Here is a 21,154-nt window from a genome sequence, read left to right as displayed (position 1 = left end):
TTGGACACACAGTCCTTTAGTCTTACAACCTGTGGTCTGTTAGTGAGGTAGTCATAGATCCGGGTGATTGTTGAGGCCTCCACCTGAGTCTTCTGGGGTTTCTTACAGAGCAAATCAGGGTGAATTGTGTTAGATCAGGGGTGTCCAAAGTTGGTTCTCGAGGGCCGGCATCCTGCACGTTTTAGTTCTCTCCCTGGTGAAGTAACAACCTTTTCATCTTGTCAATGTTCCTTCTAGGCCTTCTAACGAGCCATCATTTAATCCAGGTGTGTTAAACTAGGGAGAAAACTAAAACATGCAGGATGCCGGCCCTCGAGGACTGACTTTGGACACCCCTGTGTTAAATGAAGAAATCAAAGAACATGATCCTTACAGTGCTGCCTGCTTTATCCAGATGACAGTGGGTTTGTTGAAGCAGGTGTATGATGGCGTCTTCAACTCCAACTCCATGGCGATAAGCAAACTGGAGGGGATAATGATATGAGCTTGTCTGCTTAGACAGGTGGGCCAACATGAGTTTCTCCAGGACCTTCATGATGTGGGATGTCAGGACAACAGGGCTACAGTCGCTAATGACTGAAGGATGAGTTATAATCTCAGCAAGTCTTCTTTAATTCTGTGAGAAAAGTTTCAGTGAAGTCTGGTCAGGTTGTTGTGCCACTGGGATGAATGATAATGCAGCAAACTGGGTCCAAACCCAACATTTCGTTCAAGGATTAAACATTTTTTACTACTTTAAACTATTAAACGTTGCAGCACTGAACGCTTTGTGACCCGTGGAGGATAAAACATTGATGTCAGCATTTTCTTTGTACTGTTAAATCTTCTCTAACCGGACTGCATCTTATCAGTTTTGACGTGGCAACGGAAACATTCCTCCCTGTGCGGTATCGGAGATGCGTCCGTCCTCACTTTGATTCAGCTAAGTCAGATGTAGTTGCAGGCTCAACTTCCCACTCTTTCCTTGCCTGACCTCTTGTCATTTAGAAGATTACTTTACAATCCGTCTCCCTCGAGGATTCCGTTACAAACCTGATTTTCTCTTGGCTTCACTCACAAGGTTCTGTAGCTGCCATGAAACATTTATCCAACCTTATTCTTCATCCCCCCACCCCATCCGCTGCGCGAGGACATTTCTGTCTATGTAGGACGCGTTGGTTCCACATTTAAACCAGGGCCATTTCATTTGACCACGACTCTGTTCACTCCTGAAGACTTCACAGCCCAGATGCCTGAGGTGGTACCTACCGACGTCATCCTGCTGCGTCTCTGGACCTGCTGTTCAAATGGCTCCATCATGAGGCTGCATGCAGGGTGAGGACAAAGGAAAACGTCCCTAAAAAGCTCCAGAGCTCAGGAGGGGGATTGTCTGCCAAGGTGACTCATTCCAAGGATTTCATCAACTCTACAGTGAATTCTGAGTTTGGGGATGCCAGAGCTCAATTATTACACAGCTTTGTAGTGGATGAACGCAGAACAACAACAGTGAACAATAAACGTGTGAGATTACCAAAGGTCACGCACTTCTTGTTTCCCTTTTATTGCAAGAAAGTGGAGCATAACATGAACTTAAGTCCCCACTGAAAACCCCACAGGTTTTTATTATTATTATTTTTGTTAGCTTCCTAAAATCCACCAACAGTTTCTTCGCATCTATGTCTGTTTATGTTATAAAGTGCATTTTTATTTGTCCGTACTGTTACAACATTTATCCTCAAAGAATATTTTCTGCCTTTTGGCTCTGCAGGAAATAGTTTCACCAACTTCATCAGAGTTTGAAATGACATAATCTTATCTTCCAGGTGTGGAAAAGTCTACAAGTATTTTAAAGATAGAAATCTGATTTTATTTCTGTCTAGCTTTAAGTTACTTAGAAAGGAATGGAAAAATGAAATCACTATATTACCATTTTTCAATTTAATTTAATTTTTTAAATATCAGTAGCTTTATTCTGCTAAACAATATCATGGTGCAGCCACAAACTTCAACAGGGAATTCAAATCTACAGCATAAAACTGTGGGGTATTTGTTCTGTCTGAAAATTGTGTTAATTTTTAATGCAAAAAGCTCAATTAAATTACTCTCAAAAAATAAATGCTAGTATTCGATTCATAAAACAGTAGAATTTATTTGTATTTTATGGGTCAAATCAATAAATTGTACCCCATGAGAACTGATTGGTTTTAATTGCCATACACTTCTGCCCCAGGAACTGCCACACAGTTGGCACCATTTTTACTTGAAACTGAAGTTCTTAGAATCTATTAAATGATGTTAATTATTACGTTGTTTCTGTAATTTCTTTTAAATATTAGGATTGCACATTACATGTAAAAGCAACCTGTACCAACAAAGCAGAGTGAGTGAGTGAGTGCTCTGCATGCTCTGCCTCCAGATACTCACTCTGTGTTTTTCATGAGTCATGGTGGACGAGAGAATCTCTGACCCACCTGCAGGCCAGTGTTACCATTATCATGATTGTGTGAATCTTTTCTAATGGACAAACTGAGCTCCTGTTTCACCACCAATGTATCATTATAATTCCAATAACAGAAGGAAAGGTCAAAGTAAGCCTGCCATAATGCCACCATATGATTGCTGAATAGTATTCTAACACTCTGGGCCGTTTGAGCTTACATAAACTCACAAAGGATAAATCTGACAATGAAAAATATTTGTGATTCATTACACTGGTTTCATTTTTTAATTATAATATAACCCCAAAACAAAACAAAACAAAACAAAACAAAACAAACAACAACAAAAAAAACAACAACTGTGAGTTATAAAAAGGTGATTATATAAAATGATTTTGCACAGGTCTGCTGTTCTACATCTTTGTTTTTCTTGCAAAAGTTGTGACAGCCCTTTGCAGTTTTTGGAGAGGAAAAAATAAGTAAAAAGCTGAAGAGTCAAAGTGTGCAAAACTTTTTTTTGTTACTGCCAGCATTTTCAGTGATGACTGCACTGAACTCACCCAGACAAGATTAAAAAATTGTTTAATTTAAGATAAGTGAGGAAACTGAAACATTGTGGTCTTACTAAAAAAGAAAACACGTAACAAATTTTCATGCTACCGTTTGATGATAGCAGCCATGCTAGATTTTCAAATGAAATACTTAAAAAGTAAAAAAAAAAAAAAAGTTCTTAAAAATGTATTCAAAAAATAACTTAGGCAACATTTGAATAATCCAAAGTGGATTATTTTATGCTCATTATCCCACAGAGACACATCGAGCTGTATCAGCTAGCATGAGTGTCTTTGCTAGTCACTCAATTCCCTCTTTATCCTTTAAAAACAATGATAAAAAACAAAACAACAAAAAATGAAGTGAATTTAAAAAAGAACCTATGTTCTAAACATTTTACTGTAGAGTATGTTCTACTCAGTCCACGTCAAGTACCATCATAAACCTCACAAAGGCTTCAAGCTGTTAGAATACTTTTTCAAGGCGGCGCATGCGACCAGTAACTTGGTCAAGAGTGACACCTTGTGTTCAAATGAAGTCATGACTTTTTCCCTCATTGACAAATTCCTCCTCAACCAGTCGCCAAGTGAAGGTGCTCACCTGGCAGAATCATTGAGATGGAATGTAACGAAAATATTAATATAAAGAAATGGGTTGGAAGTAAAGAATGAGAATGTCTATTAATTGATTAAAAGTTATATTGTTTTCTTGCGTAGATTTATGCTTTTGTGTTTCTTTCTTTAATATATTCCAATAAAAACTTTTTTCTCTTTCTGTATTACAGGATGATTTAGCGGAAATGTCTTTGAAGCTAAAAAAACATTTATTTTTTGGTGGTCAATTTGCAGGAATTTGTAGGAAAAGATCTTGCAAGTAAAATGCTTGATTCATCTTTGGGTCAAAAATATTAACTTTGTACAGTCAATCCAGAAGAATTTAGAAGAAACTGGTCCAATGACCAATTCTTATCTGTTGTACTGCCTTCAATTCCATGATTGCTGTTACCTTTCCCAAACCAAAGTATAGCATGTACATACACCTTACAAAAGAGAGATATAGACTCTGGAACAGTGGTTCCAAGTATTTTATTGATTACTGAATTCATCTTAAATTTTTTTAGATTTCGAAAAGCAACTTGAGGTTAGTAAATTCTCACACATGTGGCTCATTTGTATTTATTTTCACAGCAAATATTTGAGATTACCTGTCACTTCTTATTGAAAAAATGTAGTAATAATTCTGGTCAATGTATGTTAGACTCCATGTTTTCTCTCAACTTTACAAAGGATTGAGTCTTCAGATTCACTTTGAAAGCAGGATGTTGTTTATGAAGCCACAATGCTCTAATTTACAACACAAAAACCTGCAGATCGTTATTCAAGAAGGATTGATATACTCGGTAATATTCTAAAAAAATCTAGTGCCATGGAAAAGTATTTAGTAGTTTGTAAAACAACATCCCAAGCTCCAGATGGGACCAGCAGATGGCAGTCACGCGGAATGTCAGCTTATATTTCAATACAAAGAAAAGAAGAAGAAAAACAATGCGGAAGTTGTCAGAAAACCAACGAATAAGGACGTGCGTCTTTAAAAACCCTAGGTGACGTCACTTGATTGAATGAGTCAATGCTCTGGATGTATAAACAAAACCCGCTCATGCTTTAAAAAAGTCATAAAGCAAGGTAAGCGTTACATTAGGAGAGAGATATTTTCCCCGTAGTTGAAGCAGCTGTATGTTTTAAACTACGTAATATATATATGTATTTTTAAAACCTAATCCACAAACTGGTGAATGCCATCTCTAGCTAACGGCTAACATGCTAACATATAGCCCAATTTGTAAATGGTTCGCGAAAACCTGCAGTGGTTTTTACAGTGAATACTTTGTAAGAAGTGGAGTTTTAATTTGTGTTTTTGTTGTTCCAGGAGTGTCTGTTCATTCCGACCAGGATGAAGGTGGTGAATTTAAAACAAGCCATTCTGCAGGCTTGGAAAGAGCGCTGGAGTGACTACCAGTGGGCAGTCAACATTAAGAAAAACTTTCCAAAGGGGGCAACATGGGACTACCTTAACTTCGCAGGTTCTTTAAGCTTACTTGAAGTTACATCCGAGTCCGTTTATAGGCGGTTTCTCTTAACGTTTATTTCCTCTGTGTGTGCTTCAGAGGCTCTGATGGAGCAGGCGATGATTGGTCCATCTCCCAACCCACTCATTTTGTCTTATCTCAAATATGCCATAAGTTCACAGGTACGGGAAGAACAGTCATAAAAACAGAGTATTAATCAGCTTTTTGCTAATTCTAAATGTCTCCCTGTTTGTGGTAGATGGTGTCTTATTCCAGTGTTCTCACTGCCATCAGCAAGGTAAACGGCTGGCTGATAAATGTTACTGCAGCATCATGTTTACTGGAGGGTTTTCACAATTTCCTTAACCAACATGTCTTCCAGTTTGACGGCTTTTCCCGGGAGCTGTGTGTCAAATCGTTGTTGGAGATAATGGACATGTTCTGCCATCGTCTCAAGTATGTGCACAACTGACATCACGTTAATGCCACCACATATAAAACAGAACTGCACAGTTTAATATCTCCAATCAGCACAGCAATATCACAACAGACTGCTTGGGTTTGATATTTGGTAGAATATGAAGTGCATTTACTCACTGCGGTTGTAAATGCACCCACTTAATGCTCAAACATAATTTGAATTTAAAAGTGATTTTATTTCACTTTGGAATCAATAAAATAATTTTGATCTGAATTGAATTTGAACAGGAGTAGCAGCACAGATTTCTGAATATCAGAGATGGTGACGGGGGAATTATGAGGACAGATGAGAAAAGATGAGAGGAAAATATGCATCCATACGTTTGTGCAACGTGGAGCAACTTTTAATAGTATTTCATATCAGGGGTGGGTCATATGGACTTTGAATTTGATCACAAATTCAAAGTCCATATGTTGGAACAGCCGTCTTCCACTCAGTTCCTTCAAACTAGCCAGCAGCAATTAGCAAACACCTGGTGGAACTGTGCATCAGCTGATTTCATCATAGGAGCTGCTTCTTAATGTAATATTGGTTTAAAAAAGTTGATAAAGGGTTAATAGAGGAGCCATGTTGGGATGACTTCCTGAAGACAGAGTTTCAGAAAGAGCAGGAGTTTCTTAAAGAGACAGAGGCCCAAAATCTAGGTGTTGAATTTCAAAGTAAAATTTCTTTTAAGTCACATTTGATATATACATCACTTTTATAAGAAGGTTGTTTTCACTGAATTTAAAAAGGTAGTATTATGTGTTTTCCAGACACATAATACATATGTGCCTTGAAGTTAACATAGTTAAATGGCACTGTGTGCCTGGAAAACACATAATGCTGCCTCTTTAAATTCAGTGAAAACAACCTTCTTGAGTGGCTTTACTGATGATCCAGCTGGTTTTCTGCTTGCTGCTCGTTCAGCTGCCATGGGAAGGCCGAAGAGTGCATCGGGCTGTGTCGGGCCCTGCTGGGTGTGGTGGTGTGGCTGCTGCAGGGCTGTGCATTTTACTGTGACCAACTGAGAGAGCTGGGGCCGTCGGCCAGCACCGAGGCCATCTTGAGAGCCTGCCAGGAGCGACTGCACGGCCTGATGAGCAGCACCAAGAACAAAGCTCTGGTCCACATCGCCCGGCTAGAAGATCCAGGTGACGCTAACCGCTAGCTGCATGACGACACCTACACCACTAAACTGTGACTTTGGTCCTTCCAAGTAGGACAGCAACTGGCGAATATTTCAGTAATCAATTACTCTGATGAAAGAAAAAAAAATTGGTGCATTTTGCAGATTTGTTATTTCACTCAGGCTCATTTTATACAGTATTAGAAATGCATTAAAATTACATATGAATAAAATATTAAGTTTTTAAATAAGAAAAGAAACATTTTATGGCTTAAAAAGTAGTAACAGCATTCCTTTAGAGAAGGCTTGACTATTTGTAGCAAAGGATGCATCTGCAGCTACAGAATCTTTCCAACGTGAGAAAGCTCAGATCTTTTTTACAGTGTATGGCCAATATGTTTATGTTTTGGAGTCAGCAGCTAATAATTTCATAGCAAAGGGTGTTGAATAGGAGATTATTATTATTATTTTATTTTACTTTTATTTTTTCCATAATTTTAACCAGGTTAGGCTTAAACTGTCTCTTGATGAGTTCTGGGTAGAACCTATTTACAAATGGTTACAAAGAGTGTTTGTTTGTTTTTCTTAGATACCAGATGTTTATATTTTTCATACAGTTTTGGTTTAATTATTGCTCTGAGAATGTAGTTCTTTCAGAAATTGGCTTTTTTTTTTTTTTTTTGAGTCTGTGTACTCCAGTTAATGATTAATTGATACTGAGTTAGTTGACGATAATCTGAATAATCGGTTCCTTCCCATTAATCGCCCCATCCTTACTTTGAGGCACTCTGATCGCCCTGTGAGATCTTCTTGGTGTTTCTGCTGCCCCCTGCAGGTTCCTGGGGTAATGTTGAGGAAACGATGATTGCGGTGACAGACGGCCTCTGTAATGTTCCTAACGAGACACTGAGGACTTCCATAGAGGAAACGCTGGCTTTGGTGAAAAGGTGAGGGTTCCTGGATGAATTTGGTTTAGCTAAAGCAGGAATCTCTGTCCAACCTGATGAACTCTCCCTCTTTCTTTCTCTTTTCTCTCTCTCTCTCTTTCTCTTTTCTCTCTCTCTCTCTCTCTCTCTCTCTCTGTCTCTCTCTCTTTTTATTCAGTATTCCCCTGATGCTCTCTGTCCAGAGTGAGCCTCCAGCTCATGCCTCCTTCCCATCTGTACACGCCTTCATCATGCTGGAGGGCACCATGAACCTGACGGGGGAGACGCAGCCGCTGGTGGAGCAGCTGATGATGATTAAAAGGATGCAGGTGAACATGATGTGTGGAAGAAATCCTGCAACTAAATCTGCACATATGAAACTCTGAATAGTTTGAAATATTGTAAAGTTGCGCCTTTTACCTCAAAGCCTGACCCTCCATCCATGTGCTTTAAGTTCAGCCTTCTAAGTTTTGGTTTGTATTGTTCTAATTATCATTTAAAACTAGAGATGCACTGATCTGATTAGACGGGCTGATACCCATTTCCGTCTTTCTTTGATATCTGAGCTGGAAATGGTGCAAGTTGCTGATTTTAAATGCATCTAATGAACAGGGAAATGGAACATTTCTGTGTTTGACTTGCAGACCTCAGGTCAATAAAGAGGAAACTGTTTGTTGCATCTGGAACAAACAGTTTGTTCCAGATGTGGTGGTGCATTTGCCAAACTCTGAGTCAGCATAAGCGTTTGCTCAAAAATGACACGTTAAACACTCAGGATTAAGTAAGTAATTATTAGTGGGATTTCCCTGATCTGGTAATATTCAGGCTTAACGATAAATTTCAAATTTCAAGAGGTGAGAACTTATGTTTGTAGTGTTTGGAAAAATAGTATTCATGTTTCACACGTTTGTTACATTTGAATGGAGAAATGTTAAACCACAGAGTATTAGTTGTTGTCATTATTTTTTTTAATCTCATTTCTTAATTTGAATTGTTTTCTTCAGAGAATTCCTGGTCCTCTGTTCGTCCTGGAGATCTGGAAGGCTTGTTTCACCGGCCTCATCGAGTCACCAGAGGGCACCGAAGAGCTGAAATGGACCGCCTTCACCTTCCTCAAAGTAAAACTCCTTTCTGAACGTTGCTGTTTCTTTTACTACATGCTCTTCTTCAGTCGTATACAACGGTGTACTTAAGGCATTGTAGACAAAAAAGGCAAATTTGCAGCAAAAAATCTTTAGATTAATCTCAGATATTTTCTAGAAAAAATTTGGAAATTTGCTTGGAAAAAAAGTAAAACATTTTTGACTTTTTTTAATCTTATTTTTTAGAAAATTTCTGAGCTTAATCTCAAAGTTTCCGAGTTTTGTAGCGTAATTTTACTCCTCCCTTTTTTTTCTATCTGCAATAGTCCTAATACGTCGTCATTGTCTTGACTGTTTTTAGCTATAACATATTTTTTAGGAGTATGTAACACTTTCTGAAAATGAATGTTCACTACTTCAGCTTTCTTCAGCTTAATGAATCCAACATTATGACTTCATGTCAAACAAAACAGCCACAACAATCTTATCTTTGTCTTTCTTAGATTCCTCAAGTTCTGCTCAGACTGAAGAAATACCCTCAAGGAGACAAAGGACAGGTCAAATATTTGATTCACTGCAACCTTCACAACAAACTGATCATGCATGCAGACTAATGGATATTTATTCTGTTGGTTTTGTCCAGATGAGCCTTTAAAGATTTCAGGCACCTGTCTACATATGTCTTATGTTGTTTGTCTTATTTTGGCTGTACTAAAACTAATTTCGTTGTGCTTCTGAACGATGACAGAAAAGGCTGATTCTGATTCTGAAGTCTCTCTTATTTTCAGGATTTTACAGAGGATGTAAACATTGCGTTTCAGTACCTCCTGAAACTGACGCCGCTGCTGGACAAGGCAGACCAGAGATGCAAGTAAGTCCTCCAAATCGTCACCGTTGTTCTGTTGTTTTCTTTCTGTCAAAAACCTGGAAAGCCCGCCTCGGATACCGGGATCCGTTTTAACGTCACTGCTCTGCTTGAAGTTGCGACTGCCTCGGCATGCTGCTGCAGGAGTGCAACAAGCTGGGCCTGCTGTCGGATTCCAACACCGAAGGCCTCACGTCCAAACGGTACGTCTCCGGTTCTGGAAATACTCACAACACCGAAACCGCTCCACGGTTTGTCACCTCACAACCGCAACCCTCAGCTGATTTTATGAGCAACAAGACTGTAGTGTTAGAGTTTAAGGAAGGAAAATGATGCACAATGATTAAAAGTTCTTAAACTTGAATGGACTCAGCTTCTATTCACACCAAATCTGGAACAAACTTCCATAAAACTGCAAAACTTCTGAAAAGCTGACTTCCTTCAAATCGAGACTAAAGCCCCATCAAAATGGTTCAAAACCTTTTTGGACCATAATAAATGGAACATTGACCAACATATTTTATGTAGGATCATTTTAACGATGGAACTTGACAAAATGTATTGTCTGCTGTTGGTTTTCACAACCATCTGATGTGTTTATGATGTTTTTAACAATGTAAAACAACTTGAAGTGCCTGGTTGCTAAAATGTGCTATGCAAATAAATTTGATTGATTGATTAAAAAGAAAAATCATTTTCCTTCCACTTCAGCTATGCATTACTTTGTCTTGGTTAAGCACACAAAATCCCTGATTTCAAACGATATTCATACTTGAACCTTCTGCATGGACTTTGTTGCGTATTGAATTGACTTTTGCTGAACTCTGTATAAGATGGTGGAAGAAATGTAAAAACCCACATCTCTCCTCTTCCTCCTCTCCTCATCTTGTTTATTTTATTCAGGAATGAAGACAGGGAGTTTGCCCCACGGCTAAAAACGGCAGAAAACGCAAACATCCAGCCAAACCCGGGCCTCATCCTGAGAGCTGAACCCACTGTTACAAATATTCTCAAGGTAAAAAACCAGGAAATTGCAGTATAGTGTAGGAAATTGAAGCAGCCATGTTTGACTGACAGTACATTGCATCAGTAATGTCGATTCTTATCATGTTAATGGCCAATTGAACGTTTTCCTCATTCCATGTTCATTAGACGGTAGATGCGGACCACTCCAAATCCCCCGAGGGCCTCCTGGGGGTTCTGGGTCACATGCTGTCTGGGAAGAGTCTGGATCTGCTTCTGGCAGCAGCGGCAGCCACCGGCAAACTCAAATCCTTCGCTCGGAAATTTATTAAGTGAGTGTATCCACACTGCCTTGTCCGTGAAATCCAGAACTTTTATTTCACCAGTGGTTGCATCAGTAAGATTATTTTTTTTTTCCTCGGCTGAACATTTTTAATGATGTTTAAAAACAAAACGTTAAATGTTTCCCGTCTTCTTCAAGGCTCAATGAGTTTCCAAAGCACATCAGCGGCGAAGGATGTGAGTTCATTTATGAGAGTCATGTTCCAGTGTGGGATAAAAAAAAACTCGATGCTAACACTGCGGACGTCTTCTGTTCTTTCCTTCAGCTAAGTCTGCGTCTGTACGTGCCCAGCTCTTTGACATTTCCTTCCTCATGCTCTGTCATGTTGTGCAGACGTACGGTTCAGAGGTAAGCTCAAGAGACCCAGGAGACATTTTGGCCTTTTTCTTTTTATATACATCTAAGCCATTTTTTTTCTGTGATGAATGACTGAAGCTCAACATAGCTATTTTAAGATGTTAGAATAAGCAAGGAATTTACTTCAATCTGGTTAAATTTATTAACTTTTACAAAAACCAACACAATTGTTTTAAATGGAACAAGAAAAGTCCCTTTGAGAACTATTTAAAATTATATTTGTGTTCAGACATTTATGTTGCGAGGAGTAAAAATGTTTCCTTTTGGAATACTTGCTATGTACATATTCTTTTAAGTTCGTCCACCAGATGGCACTACTTTCACTCAGATAGCATTCAACAAAAAATTAAACGTTTTGTTGAGAGCAGCCTTTCTAGTGCAGGCTTCACTAGTGATGTTAGCAAATTTTAACCATTTATTTGACCAAACAGCGAAGCCCCTTGTGAAAAGGCAAAATGAAAATGTAAAGCCTCATCCCTCTGCTGGCCTTTCTGACTATGTGAAAGAGGAGTGGGCAGAATCAGCGGCAGTGGATTAGCAATCCGTTTAAACAACATATGTTGTAATCCAGGACATGCTGCTGTGAACTGTTATCATTAAGTCTCTGTCCGTATTACAAAGTGTTCACCGGTGTTATTTTCGCAACTATTTACATCAAATCATCGGCCATTGCACAATGTTTTGCTCATCACAATGCATGTGATGTCCTCATTTCCATTGTTGCTAAGATACAGATGTGTTTGTGGCAGTATTTGGGATTTTAATCACACCTCACCCTCTGCTACATTTCCAACATTTCAACACTTTTGTTAGCTGCGTTACCAGAGAAAACAGAAATGTTGGGTTTGTTTTATGGAAATGTCAAAGATTCATACACCCACAAAGCAAGGCCTCCTCTGGGCTAATCTCATCTGTCTCTGCTCGGATTATAAACTCCTTGTCCACATTCAACCTGTAAAGAAGAGATCTGAGAGGAAGTGGTCTGAGGAAGCCAAAGAAACTCTGCAGGGTTGTTTCGAGGCTACTAACTGGGTTACTTTGTGGCAGTCACACGCTAAAGACATCGATGCCATGAACGAGTTGGTGACTGACTTTATAAACTCCTGTGTGGACAACAACCATTCCCACAAGAGCAGTTAGATGATTCCCTAATAACAAACCCTGGATCACCAGTGAGCTGAAGGTTACCTGTAGGCTGCCAGTTGAAACCCCTGCTATGCTCATCTCAGACTTCAAACAACCTCTAGAGTTAAAGTAGCTGCATTAGTTGTGTGTTTTACAATAAAACTAATGACTGTTACTCTTTGCTGGTTTCCATACAGAGTTACTTGATTTCAACAGAGCCTTGATAACTTGCTGATGTCCGTGTTTCCCACTGTAGGTGATCTTGTCTGACCCCAGTCCTTCAGTGGAGACCCCCTTTTTTGAAACCTGGCTGCAGACGTGCATGCCTGAGGAGGGCAAGACTCTGAATCCAGACCACCCATGCTTCAGACCCGAGCCGGGTAAAGTGGAGAGCCTGGTGACCCTGCTGAACAACTCCTCAGAAATGAAACTAGTGTACGTTGCATCCGAATGAGTGTTTCTGTGAGGAATATATGCTCTTAGGTGACATATATGTTTTTTTTTTTGTTTTTTAAATTTGTTTATATTTTATTTTGACTTGTTGTAAAAGTCAGGTGAAGTGGCATGAAATCTGCCTCAGCACTCCGGCGGCCATTCTGGAAGTTCTGAACGCGTGGGAGAACGGCGTTCTTTCCGTGGAGGCGGTGCAGGTCGGTCCTCTCCTCACTGTTGTCTTCTTTCTATTTTTATCTTTTGCGTCGCTGGAATAGATTGTTTTGAAATTTCTGAAATGATTGCGGCTCACATCAGACGCCTCACTGCTTCATCCTTTCTGACTCATCACGATATTTCATGTTAAATGACACTTACACTCTTGTCACACTCCATGACGTCTCATTTTAACCCACTTCTCCTTTCTTTCCTGTTTCATTTAGTGTGGACGGATGTCATTTTGCTCATCTTTTTTTGTTGGGCACAATTCTTACCAGTTGTCTTTTCCTTCCTTCTTTTTTTCTTACATTGAGTGTAGAAGATCACTGACAACATCAAGGGGAAAGTTTGCAGCATGGCCATTTGTGCGGTGGCGTGGCTGGTGGCTCACGTCCGGATGTTGGGGCGGGACGAGAGAGAGAAGCCTCAGACTATGATCCGACAGCTTGTGACTCCCCTGTACGCGGAGAACACGATGCAGTTCTACAACGAACGGTACAAAAACACACAGCGCATCGCTTCTCATTACCTGCAATCGACTGAGGGTAGACGGCTAAATCTCGCCTTCTTCATCCTCTCTCAAACTGCGTTTAGCGTGGTCATAATGAGCTCCATCATGGAGCACATGTGCGCCGACGTCTTCCAACAAACGGGCGCCATGCTGCGTTCACCCATAGAAGGCCAAGAGCCGATCGCGTACCGCAACCTGCTGCCTCCCAAGGAGCCCATCCACCAGTCCCTCAGCAAGCAGTTCCAGGTGGTGCTGCGCAAAGGCTGGGTGGACAGTCGGGCTCTGCATCTGTTTGAGAGCCTCCTCAACATGGGAGGGGTCTTCTGGTTTACTAACAACCTCATCAAGGTAACACGACTGTTGTTACGGTGCCTTGTAGGATTATTTGTATCCCCTTGTACCTTGAACTTTTTCACATCTGGTCTTGTTAAAGCAGTAGATTTTTATTTTTTGTTGGAATATAAAGCAAAACAAAGTATTGCATATATGAGAAGTGGAAAAAAATTCTAGATAAGTTTTTTTTTTTGTTTTTTTTTGACAGAAAGTATCAGTTTGTAGAACCCCATGTAGCTGTATTTCCAGCTGCAGGTGTCATGGGGCTTGTCTCTACCAGCTTTACGCATCGAGATGCTGACATTTCCGCCTCAGCTCAGTCAGATTGGAGGGGGAGCATCTGTGAAGTCTGGCTACGTATTTTCAGTTGGATTTAGTCCTGGACTTTCTGCTATTCTATGACATAAATCTGCTTTGATCTGAACCAATGTAATGCATTCCAATCATCATCATAACATACATTGTCCTTGCAAAGAGCTGCTTGTTGCAGTATTTTTTGAGTTGTTGTTCACACTGTGTGATGTAATGCAGCAGGATCCCCCAAACATCTCTTGTATTTATAGTTTTTTCAGTTTTAAATTGCATTCAAAATGGCATTAAAAGTTTTTAAAAAGTCTTAAATTTCACAGAAAAGCTGTTTTATACTGAAATTGAACTACACAAAGAATTTCTCTAACTAGAAGTCTCTAGGTAGTTAGGGGTGTTCAGGGGTCTGAGAGTAAAAGCGGCTAGATAAAAACCCATGATATACTTTTTTTTTTGTAAAAAACCAATCAAAGACAACCACCCATCATTTTCTGTCCTCTTCATGTTTAGTGTTTCTGCTCGTTAGTGTTGCTCTGTGACACGAAGTCACAGTAAAACAGTTTTGGAGCCAGTGGCGTCTCCATTGTTGGTTCTGATCTTTTACATGCTGGACTTCTTTACTTACTGCTGACCGACTGTGAATCACGACTGCTCCCTGTTTCTCCGTTGCTTCAGGAGCTGCTGAAGGAAACCCGACAGGAGTGGGCCAGCCGGGTTGTAGAGCTGCTGTACAGCATCTTCTGCCTGGACATGCAGCAGATCACGCTGACTCTGCTGGGAACCATCCTGCCCAACCTCCTGACCGACTCTGCTCACTGGCACAGCCTGGCCGACCCTCCTGGAAAGGCCTTGGCCAAGTAAGGCAGGATTTATTATTCATGCTCTTTGTGACGGAGGTTATGCTATTTCTTGCAACTGTTCTTGACCTTTAACCCCAGGCTGTCAGTGTGGTGCGCTCTCAGCTCTTACTCCTCGCACCACAAAGGCCCCTTTTCGGCTCGTCAGCGGAAAAGGCAGAGAGAAGATATCGAGGTAAGACGTCCAGACAGGTCTCATACAAGCTGCCGTCGTTATCCTTTTTTTTTTTTCCTAATACAGATCTGGTTCTATTTGTGTGTTTTTGGGAACACAGGATTACAACAGTCTCTTCCCATTGGACGACACTCAGCCGTCTAAACTCATGCGGCTCCTCAGCTCCAACGAGGACGAGCCCGTCGCTCTCTCCAGTCCAGGTCCGTCTGCTAACCCGAACGTTTGAATTTGACTTTCTAAGATCAGGCCAGCAACAGCTTTCACTCTGCAAGCTCTGTTCAAAACCAAAAACAGATAAGCTTGGCTTCGGCAAACAACCCGTCTCTCTAGTAATCATCCAACCAATGACTCGCCCCTCAGCAAACTCTGACTTGTACTAGGTTGTCTCATGAGAAGTTTTTGTTTTAAAAAAAAAAAAAAAAGATCTGCGTTAAGCAACAGCAGTGATATTTAAACAGAGGGCTAAAGCTGCATAGTGTTGTACCCATTTATTCACAGCCACATGACTGTTGTAATGAGCTTTTAGACTTTGAGCCTTTGGGGATTTACTTTTTTTTTTCCCCCCTTTTGAGTTGCAGCTACAGAGAAATTCCCAGACAAGCCGTTGCATGACTTTGGTCAAGAAATTCATAACTTATCTTGCAGTGTTTTCAAAACTAAAAGTGGGGTTTCATTTCCCATCCGATGTCATATAATAGTTCATTTAGAAACTTTTGAGGATTGGAGGGAAAAAAAAAACAAGCATCATCTGAGGATGATGGTTTTGTTTAATGGCTTGTTTGTATTCATTCCTTTCTTTTTTTCCAAGTCAGAAAAAGATCCCAAACATCAGCAGCTTCCCCAGAAACTCCATCTAACGGGGTTTTGAACCCGTTAGACGTGAAGTGTTACTCAGAATTCACCCAATAAGCACAGAAAAGTGCATAAAAGTTTAGCCCAACAAACTCAAATGGTGCTAAATCAACAAGTTGTGCCAGAATGAGGCCCATCAGTGGAGTCTCCAGCACATTAGGAGCAAACACCACATTAGGAAACCTTTAACATCCAGCACTTACTATGTACTTTGATAGGTGCGGGTCACATGTTCTCATTCTTATCGTCAAGGTGACTGGTGGACATGTTTCTTCCTGTCGGACAGTTTGGATCCGTCGGCCTGTGATGAGGCTTGTTGTTGTGCTGCATGTTGCTGGTTGACGGTGAAGGCAGCGTGTTGGTCGACCTGTTTTTGATTCGGGTTGGAAGTGTTTGGTTTTCATGTTGGTTGGTGGTCTGTTGGCTGGTGTGGTTTTGGAACATTAAACGACTCTAGCTGTGTTTCCTTTGACCATAAAATTACTCTAATTAAAATTAAAAATTAATTTGCTTAATGGAAACATGCCAACTTCCAACTTTTTTTTTTTTTAGCAGTAGAAGCAAAAGTTTAACTCTTGAAGTCTTCAGTCCAAAATAATCTTGTGTAAATAACCCTGACCATTGTGGCTTCCCTCTTTTTTATGTTTCTAGAATTTGTGCTTTTTCCTGCAGGCCCTATAAATAAATAAAGTTTTGTCATCTCTCCCGTCGCCTCACAGGAGACCGGTCCATGAGCAGCTCCCTGTCTCCGTCTCAGCTGCACACCGTCAACATGAGGGACCCTCTCAATAGAGTCCTGGGTGAGCCTGTTCTCCACCACGTTTAAAGAAACATGAACCAAAATCCAAATGTTCTGCCTTTATTAGTAGTTATGAAATGATAATTGTACGATTTAGATGAAATTGGAAGAAGACAAATCTAAAATAAACCAACAAACTGAGTGCTGACTGAAGCGACGGCCTCAGAGGAAACTCACCACACATTTCTGTAGAAATGCACCTGTTGCTGTTTTGTTCACACTGACTTCCAATTATAGTAAAAAATTCAGTTCCCATTTTGATACTGATTTCTTTATGGGGATAATGAATCAGCATTATTAGCAAGCATTCTGATGTCATAAAGTTGGTTGTCAAGTATGAACATATGATGCTTACCAATATTAGGGGAATACCAAAGTTCCAAAACTTCAAACCTTTTTCCTCTTGCCTTGTCAGCTGGCTGAAAGAGGAACGCTGCTGCATTCATCCTTCACTTTCAGAAAGGAAGCAGAAATGTTGATTGACCAATGAATCGACTAATATGTGATTTATTTTATACTCCCTGTATTGATCTCTACAATAGAATAGAATATACTTTATTTAGCTCCAATGGGAAATTCCTTATTTGTGGACAAGCTACTCTATCCAAGGTGTTAAATATTATTAAATACAAATATAATCATATTGCTTATGGTTATATTTGTATTCAATATAAAAAATATTATTTGTGAAAAAAATTATATTTTATAAAACAGATGTATACACAAGTATGATATTTTAAGTAATTTCAGTATTACTAAATATAAAATAAAATTATCGTCTAGTTGATTGGCAGACATGTTTCTTCCCGTCCACAGTGCAGGAATAACGCAATATGACATTTGTTAAAATGGAAACAATTTTTCATGCTTTGCTTGTCAACACGTCGTAATCGTTCACGATCTAAGATCGTCATATTCCCCACAACTATTAATGCACAACTGCAGTGATGAGTATTTAAGATAAGCAGTAGATGGTCTTAAGAGAAGTCACAGCTCCTCTGATTGGAATCAAAACTGTTTCCTTCATTTCTTTTTTTTTCTTTTTTTTTTTTTTTTCTTTTTGTTTTAGATTTCGGTGCAACTCTGAATCTGTGGTAGTTTTAGTCAGCTATCACACTTTTTACTGCTGACATTTTTATATCTTAGCATTTTTTTCCCCATAGAATTTTCTAGAGATATAGTATTGAATAAAAGTATTTATACAAATAAAGTCAAACTAAAGTTGAACTGCAATGTGTCTTACACCGTATCACAGTTAAACATCAAATTATGGCTTTTTACTATTCAGGACATAAAGGGGCTTCATATTACAGGATTATCTTTCCTGCTAATACAAGTTATCACGCTATACAACATATGTGTGAAGACAAGTTCTGATTTATATGTAGTTAAATAGTCTATTTTGTCATTTTTTGGTAACTTTAGTTTAATATAACCTGTTTTCTTTACTTGAACGTCAGTTAGTTTAGGTTTTAGGAAAAAATACATATAGTGAAAAAGGATACACCTCTACCAACATAATTCTGTTTTGTAGAAATTATTAGACATCTTTACTGGTTTAAGACATTTAATTAGTTTAAATTGCTCTGTTGCAATCAGTCAAGATTTTGTTTTTAAGTTTCCTATAAACAGTTTCTAATGCAGGATGTTCTATGACATATTAGCCTCGGTGCACCGCAATCTGGCAACCCGGCTGAACCGCTGACATGCCTCCACAGAAAACGGTTTCCTCTTATCAAATACCTCACTGATGGTAAAAAAAAAAAAAAAACCCACTTAGTGATCATTTCCAAACTGAAGATAAGATATGTGGTTTGAAAAGTGAATGTCCTCTGTCATCAGGCCTATTTTGAAAAGGTTTAGTTCACTGTAGAAACACATTTTAATGTTTGCATTGTTTTTCTTACTATGAATTTCAATTAACTTTATTGTGAAAATAAAATGTCTAATTCACTTTATATGATTATTTTTGATAAAGCAGGGATGTTTGGCTATAAAATGGAAAGAACTGACTGGATGAGTGAGACAGGAAGTTGTTCAACTCTTAAATTACAACTTTAGTTTGTGCAACTTTCATTGCATTATAAATGACTGCTAAAGTGAGATTGCGTTTTCACTTTCATTTGAAGCATTAACCAACTGTTGGATGAAAATTACTATTCATTTCTGTGGGACCTGTGTGCCAGCTCTGCTAACTAAAAACAAACGTTCTGTTTTCTGCTCCTCAGCCAACCTCTTCCTCCTGTTCTCCTCCATCTTGGGCTCCAAGATGGCGGGGCCTCACACCCAGTTTGTGCAGAGTTTTCTTGAGGAGTGCGTCGAGTGCTTGGAGCAGGGAAGCCGTGGCAGCATTCTGCAGTTCATGCCTTTCACCATGGTGAGTTATGAGCTGGGAGGCGAAAACAACAATAAAAAAAGAAGAAAAGAAAAAAGAGGGGTTGGGAGAACCAGTCAGTGTTGCATCAGGCTTTACCGAATCACTCCTCTTAAATTTAGCGCTTGCAGTAAAAAGTGAGCACCTTATCAGACAGAATCAAAAGATTACCAGTCATGGGTGCTGTGAGTAGTTTGCACAAGTTGAATAAAAACCAATAAGATTGTTTAAGAATGCAAAAATAGATGTGCTTAAGACATTTGCCTTGAGGTCAGTTAAGGGTGTATTTATGCGAACACTGACTCATTGCTGCTGTAATAAAATTGTGCTGACTCATCTTTTTCTGTAAATGTTTTCAAACTGGTAGCTTGGCAGAATCAGGGTAAAGGTGAACAATCTGAGAAAAATGTTTCGAGCAGCACAGATGACAGCTGGAGTGATGCAAACGTGTCCAGAGTTTCAGAAACACTCAAACCCTTTGAACCTTGTTGCTATGGATGCACTGATTGCAGTTTTCTGGCCAATCACTGGCCAAGCCTGACTGATTTTTTTTTTATCTGAAGAACAGGAAGTGGACAATGGTGCAGGGCATTCTGGGTAAATACATCCAGCATCAGCGAAATGGCTTAAGGTCTTTTGCTAAAGAGAAATCCTCCAACCGCTAAAATCTGATGCCACTTCATTTGTGTTTACATTTTATGAAAAAGGAAATTGCACTCATGTCGTCTTTAAAGGTTTTTGGGTTGTTTCCTTCAGTGGTTCTTGCTGTAGCGCCTCCACAGGTGAGGAGGGTAACAGTTTTTACAAGTGTTTTGGTTCATTAGGCACAGCGCAGTGTAAGAGAACCACAGCACCTGAAAATGGAGCAAATGTTGCAGTTTTGGTTCCCAATCAAATCATATTTGCCAGACTATCGGGTATAAAAACACTCCTAGACTTAAAACTATTTTTTCTTTATTATTATACAGTTCTGTTGTTGTGTTAGATGCTGCTCCTTGAGTTTTGTTTTTACATACAAAGTCATAGACCAGAATGTTTCTAAAAGATTTTTACATTTTACACTTGATGTCAGTGTTGTTGATGTAGATTTAGAACATGGAAAAAAATAAATGGCTCTTTATACTTCTAATAGGATAAATGTTATGCTTTTACAATTTTTTTTATTTTTGAATAAACAAGCAAGTCAGGATGTTTTTGCCTCTCGAATTAAATGTTAAAAGATTTAATTCAAGAGGCACATGAAATTGAGGTTGATGTGTGAAATTAGGCTTAACGGAGCAAGATTTGAATTCTTGTTCTAGATCAAGAATAAATGACATTTGAGAAAATATTTCAGTCCCTCCTTCTGTAGAGTTTACCATTACACTGAGCAAATATTTTCTTTACTTTAATACCAAATTTAACATAGTAGGTCATGAGTAGGGTTTGTGCCTCTTGGCTGAACGTCTTTGTGTAAAAGAAAAAGAAAAACAAACTTAGATGTTGACAGAGTACAAACAGTTTCACCCAGCAGTGTGTGTAAAGTGAGTGTGTGTTTTTGTGTGTGTTCAGGTGTCTGAGCTGGTGAAGCTGCCGGCGCTGGCCAAGCCCAAAGTGGTCCTGGCCATCACCGACCTGAATCTGCCGCTGGGAAGGAGAGTGGCTGCCAAAGCCATCTCGGCTCTCTAAACTCTTCCAGTTTCCAGTTCCTCCAGTCCTGGACTCACCCGCCCGACCAATCAACATGTTCTGAGAAGTGAAGAAGGACGAAGGGTAAAAACAAAACTTAAAGACTGAACGGACCGACTGGAGTATTAGACTTCTCTTTTTTTTCTCTTTACACACATCTTTGACTTTATAAATAGATTTTTTAAATAAAAATAGTTTGCTTTTGCCAGTTTTTTGCTTCTGTGACGTTTTTATTTTTGACCAAATCACATTGTTTAAACAGTTCCGCCTGTTTTTGTCATCACTTTGTGTCTTAATCAGAATGATGACTCTGAGGTTTTTCACATGACATGATGAGGGAATCA

The 21,154-nt window shown here is 39.3% G+C and overlaps 1 protein-coding gene across 1 annotated transcript; it reads left to right on the top strand.

The window, feature by feature from the left end:
- Positions 1-4,515: 4,515 nt before the first annotated feature.
- med24 (mediator complex subunit 24) lies at positions 4,516-21,018 on the top strand. Its single transcript, XM_015012292.2, has 26 exons — positions 4,516-4,651; positions 4,896-5,049; positions 5,134-5,216; positions 5,294-5,332; positions 5,417-5,490; positions 6,425-6,648; positions 7,459-7,570; positions 7,728-7,878; positions 8,554-8,667; positions 9,135-9,188; positions 9,420-9,502; positions 9,613-9,699; positions 10,400-10,511; positions 10,649-10,791; positions 10,941-10,978; positions 11,068-11,150; positions 12,541-12,719; positions 12,835-12,934; positions 13,255-13,430; positions 13,530-13,794; positions 14,761-14,942; positions 15,024-15,117; positions 15,218-15,317; positions 16,689-16,769; positions 18,997-19,145; positions 20,694-21,018. Exons 2-26 carry the CDS (start codon positions 4,920-4,922, stop codon positions 20,808-20,810), a joined length of 2,970 nt encoding a protein of 989 aa, XP_014867778.2. The 5' UTR covers positions 4,516-4,651; positions 4,896-4,919; the 3' UTR covers positions 20,811-21,018.
- Positions 21,019-21,154: the final 136 nt, after the last annotated feature.

Source organism: Poecilia mexicana, unplaced genomic scaffold (assembly GCF_051168715.1).
Source record: "Poecilia mexicana isolate PSO_F unplaced genomic scaffold, ASM5116871v1 scaffold_19, whole genome shotgun sequence".
Lineage (NCBI taxonomy): Eukaryota > Metazoa > Chordata > Actinopteri > Cyprinodontiformes > Poeciliidae > Poecilia > Poecilia mexicana.
The sequence above is the reverse complement of the archived record's forward strand: the minus strand, read 5'-3'. Positions and strand labels throughout refer to the sequence as shown.

Excerpts from the sequence above, each read along its gene's own strand:
- med24 (XM_015012292.2), top strand. The coding sequence starts at position 4,920 with ATGAAGGTGGTGAATTTAAAACAAGCCATTCTGCAGGCTTGGAAAGAG. Across the intron at positions 5,333-5,416 it reads TTCTCACTGCCATCAGCAAG|TTTGACGGCTTTTCCCGGGA; the intron begins GTAAACGGCTGG and ends CATGTCTTCCAG. Across the intron at positions 15,118-15,217 it reads GGCAGAGAGAAGATATCGAG|GATTACAACAGTCTCTTCCC; the intron begins GTAAGACGTCCA and ends TTGGGAACACAG.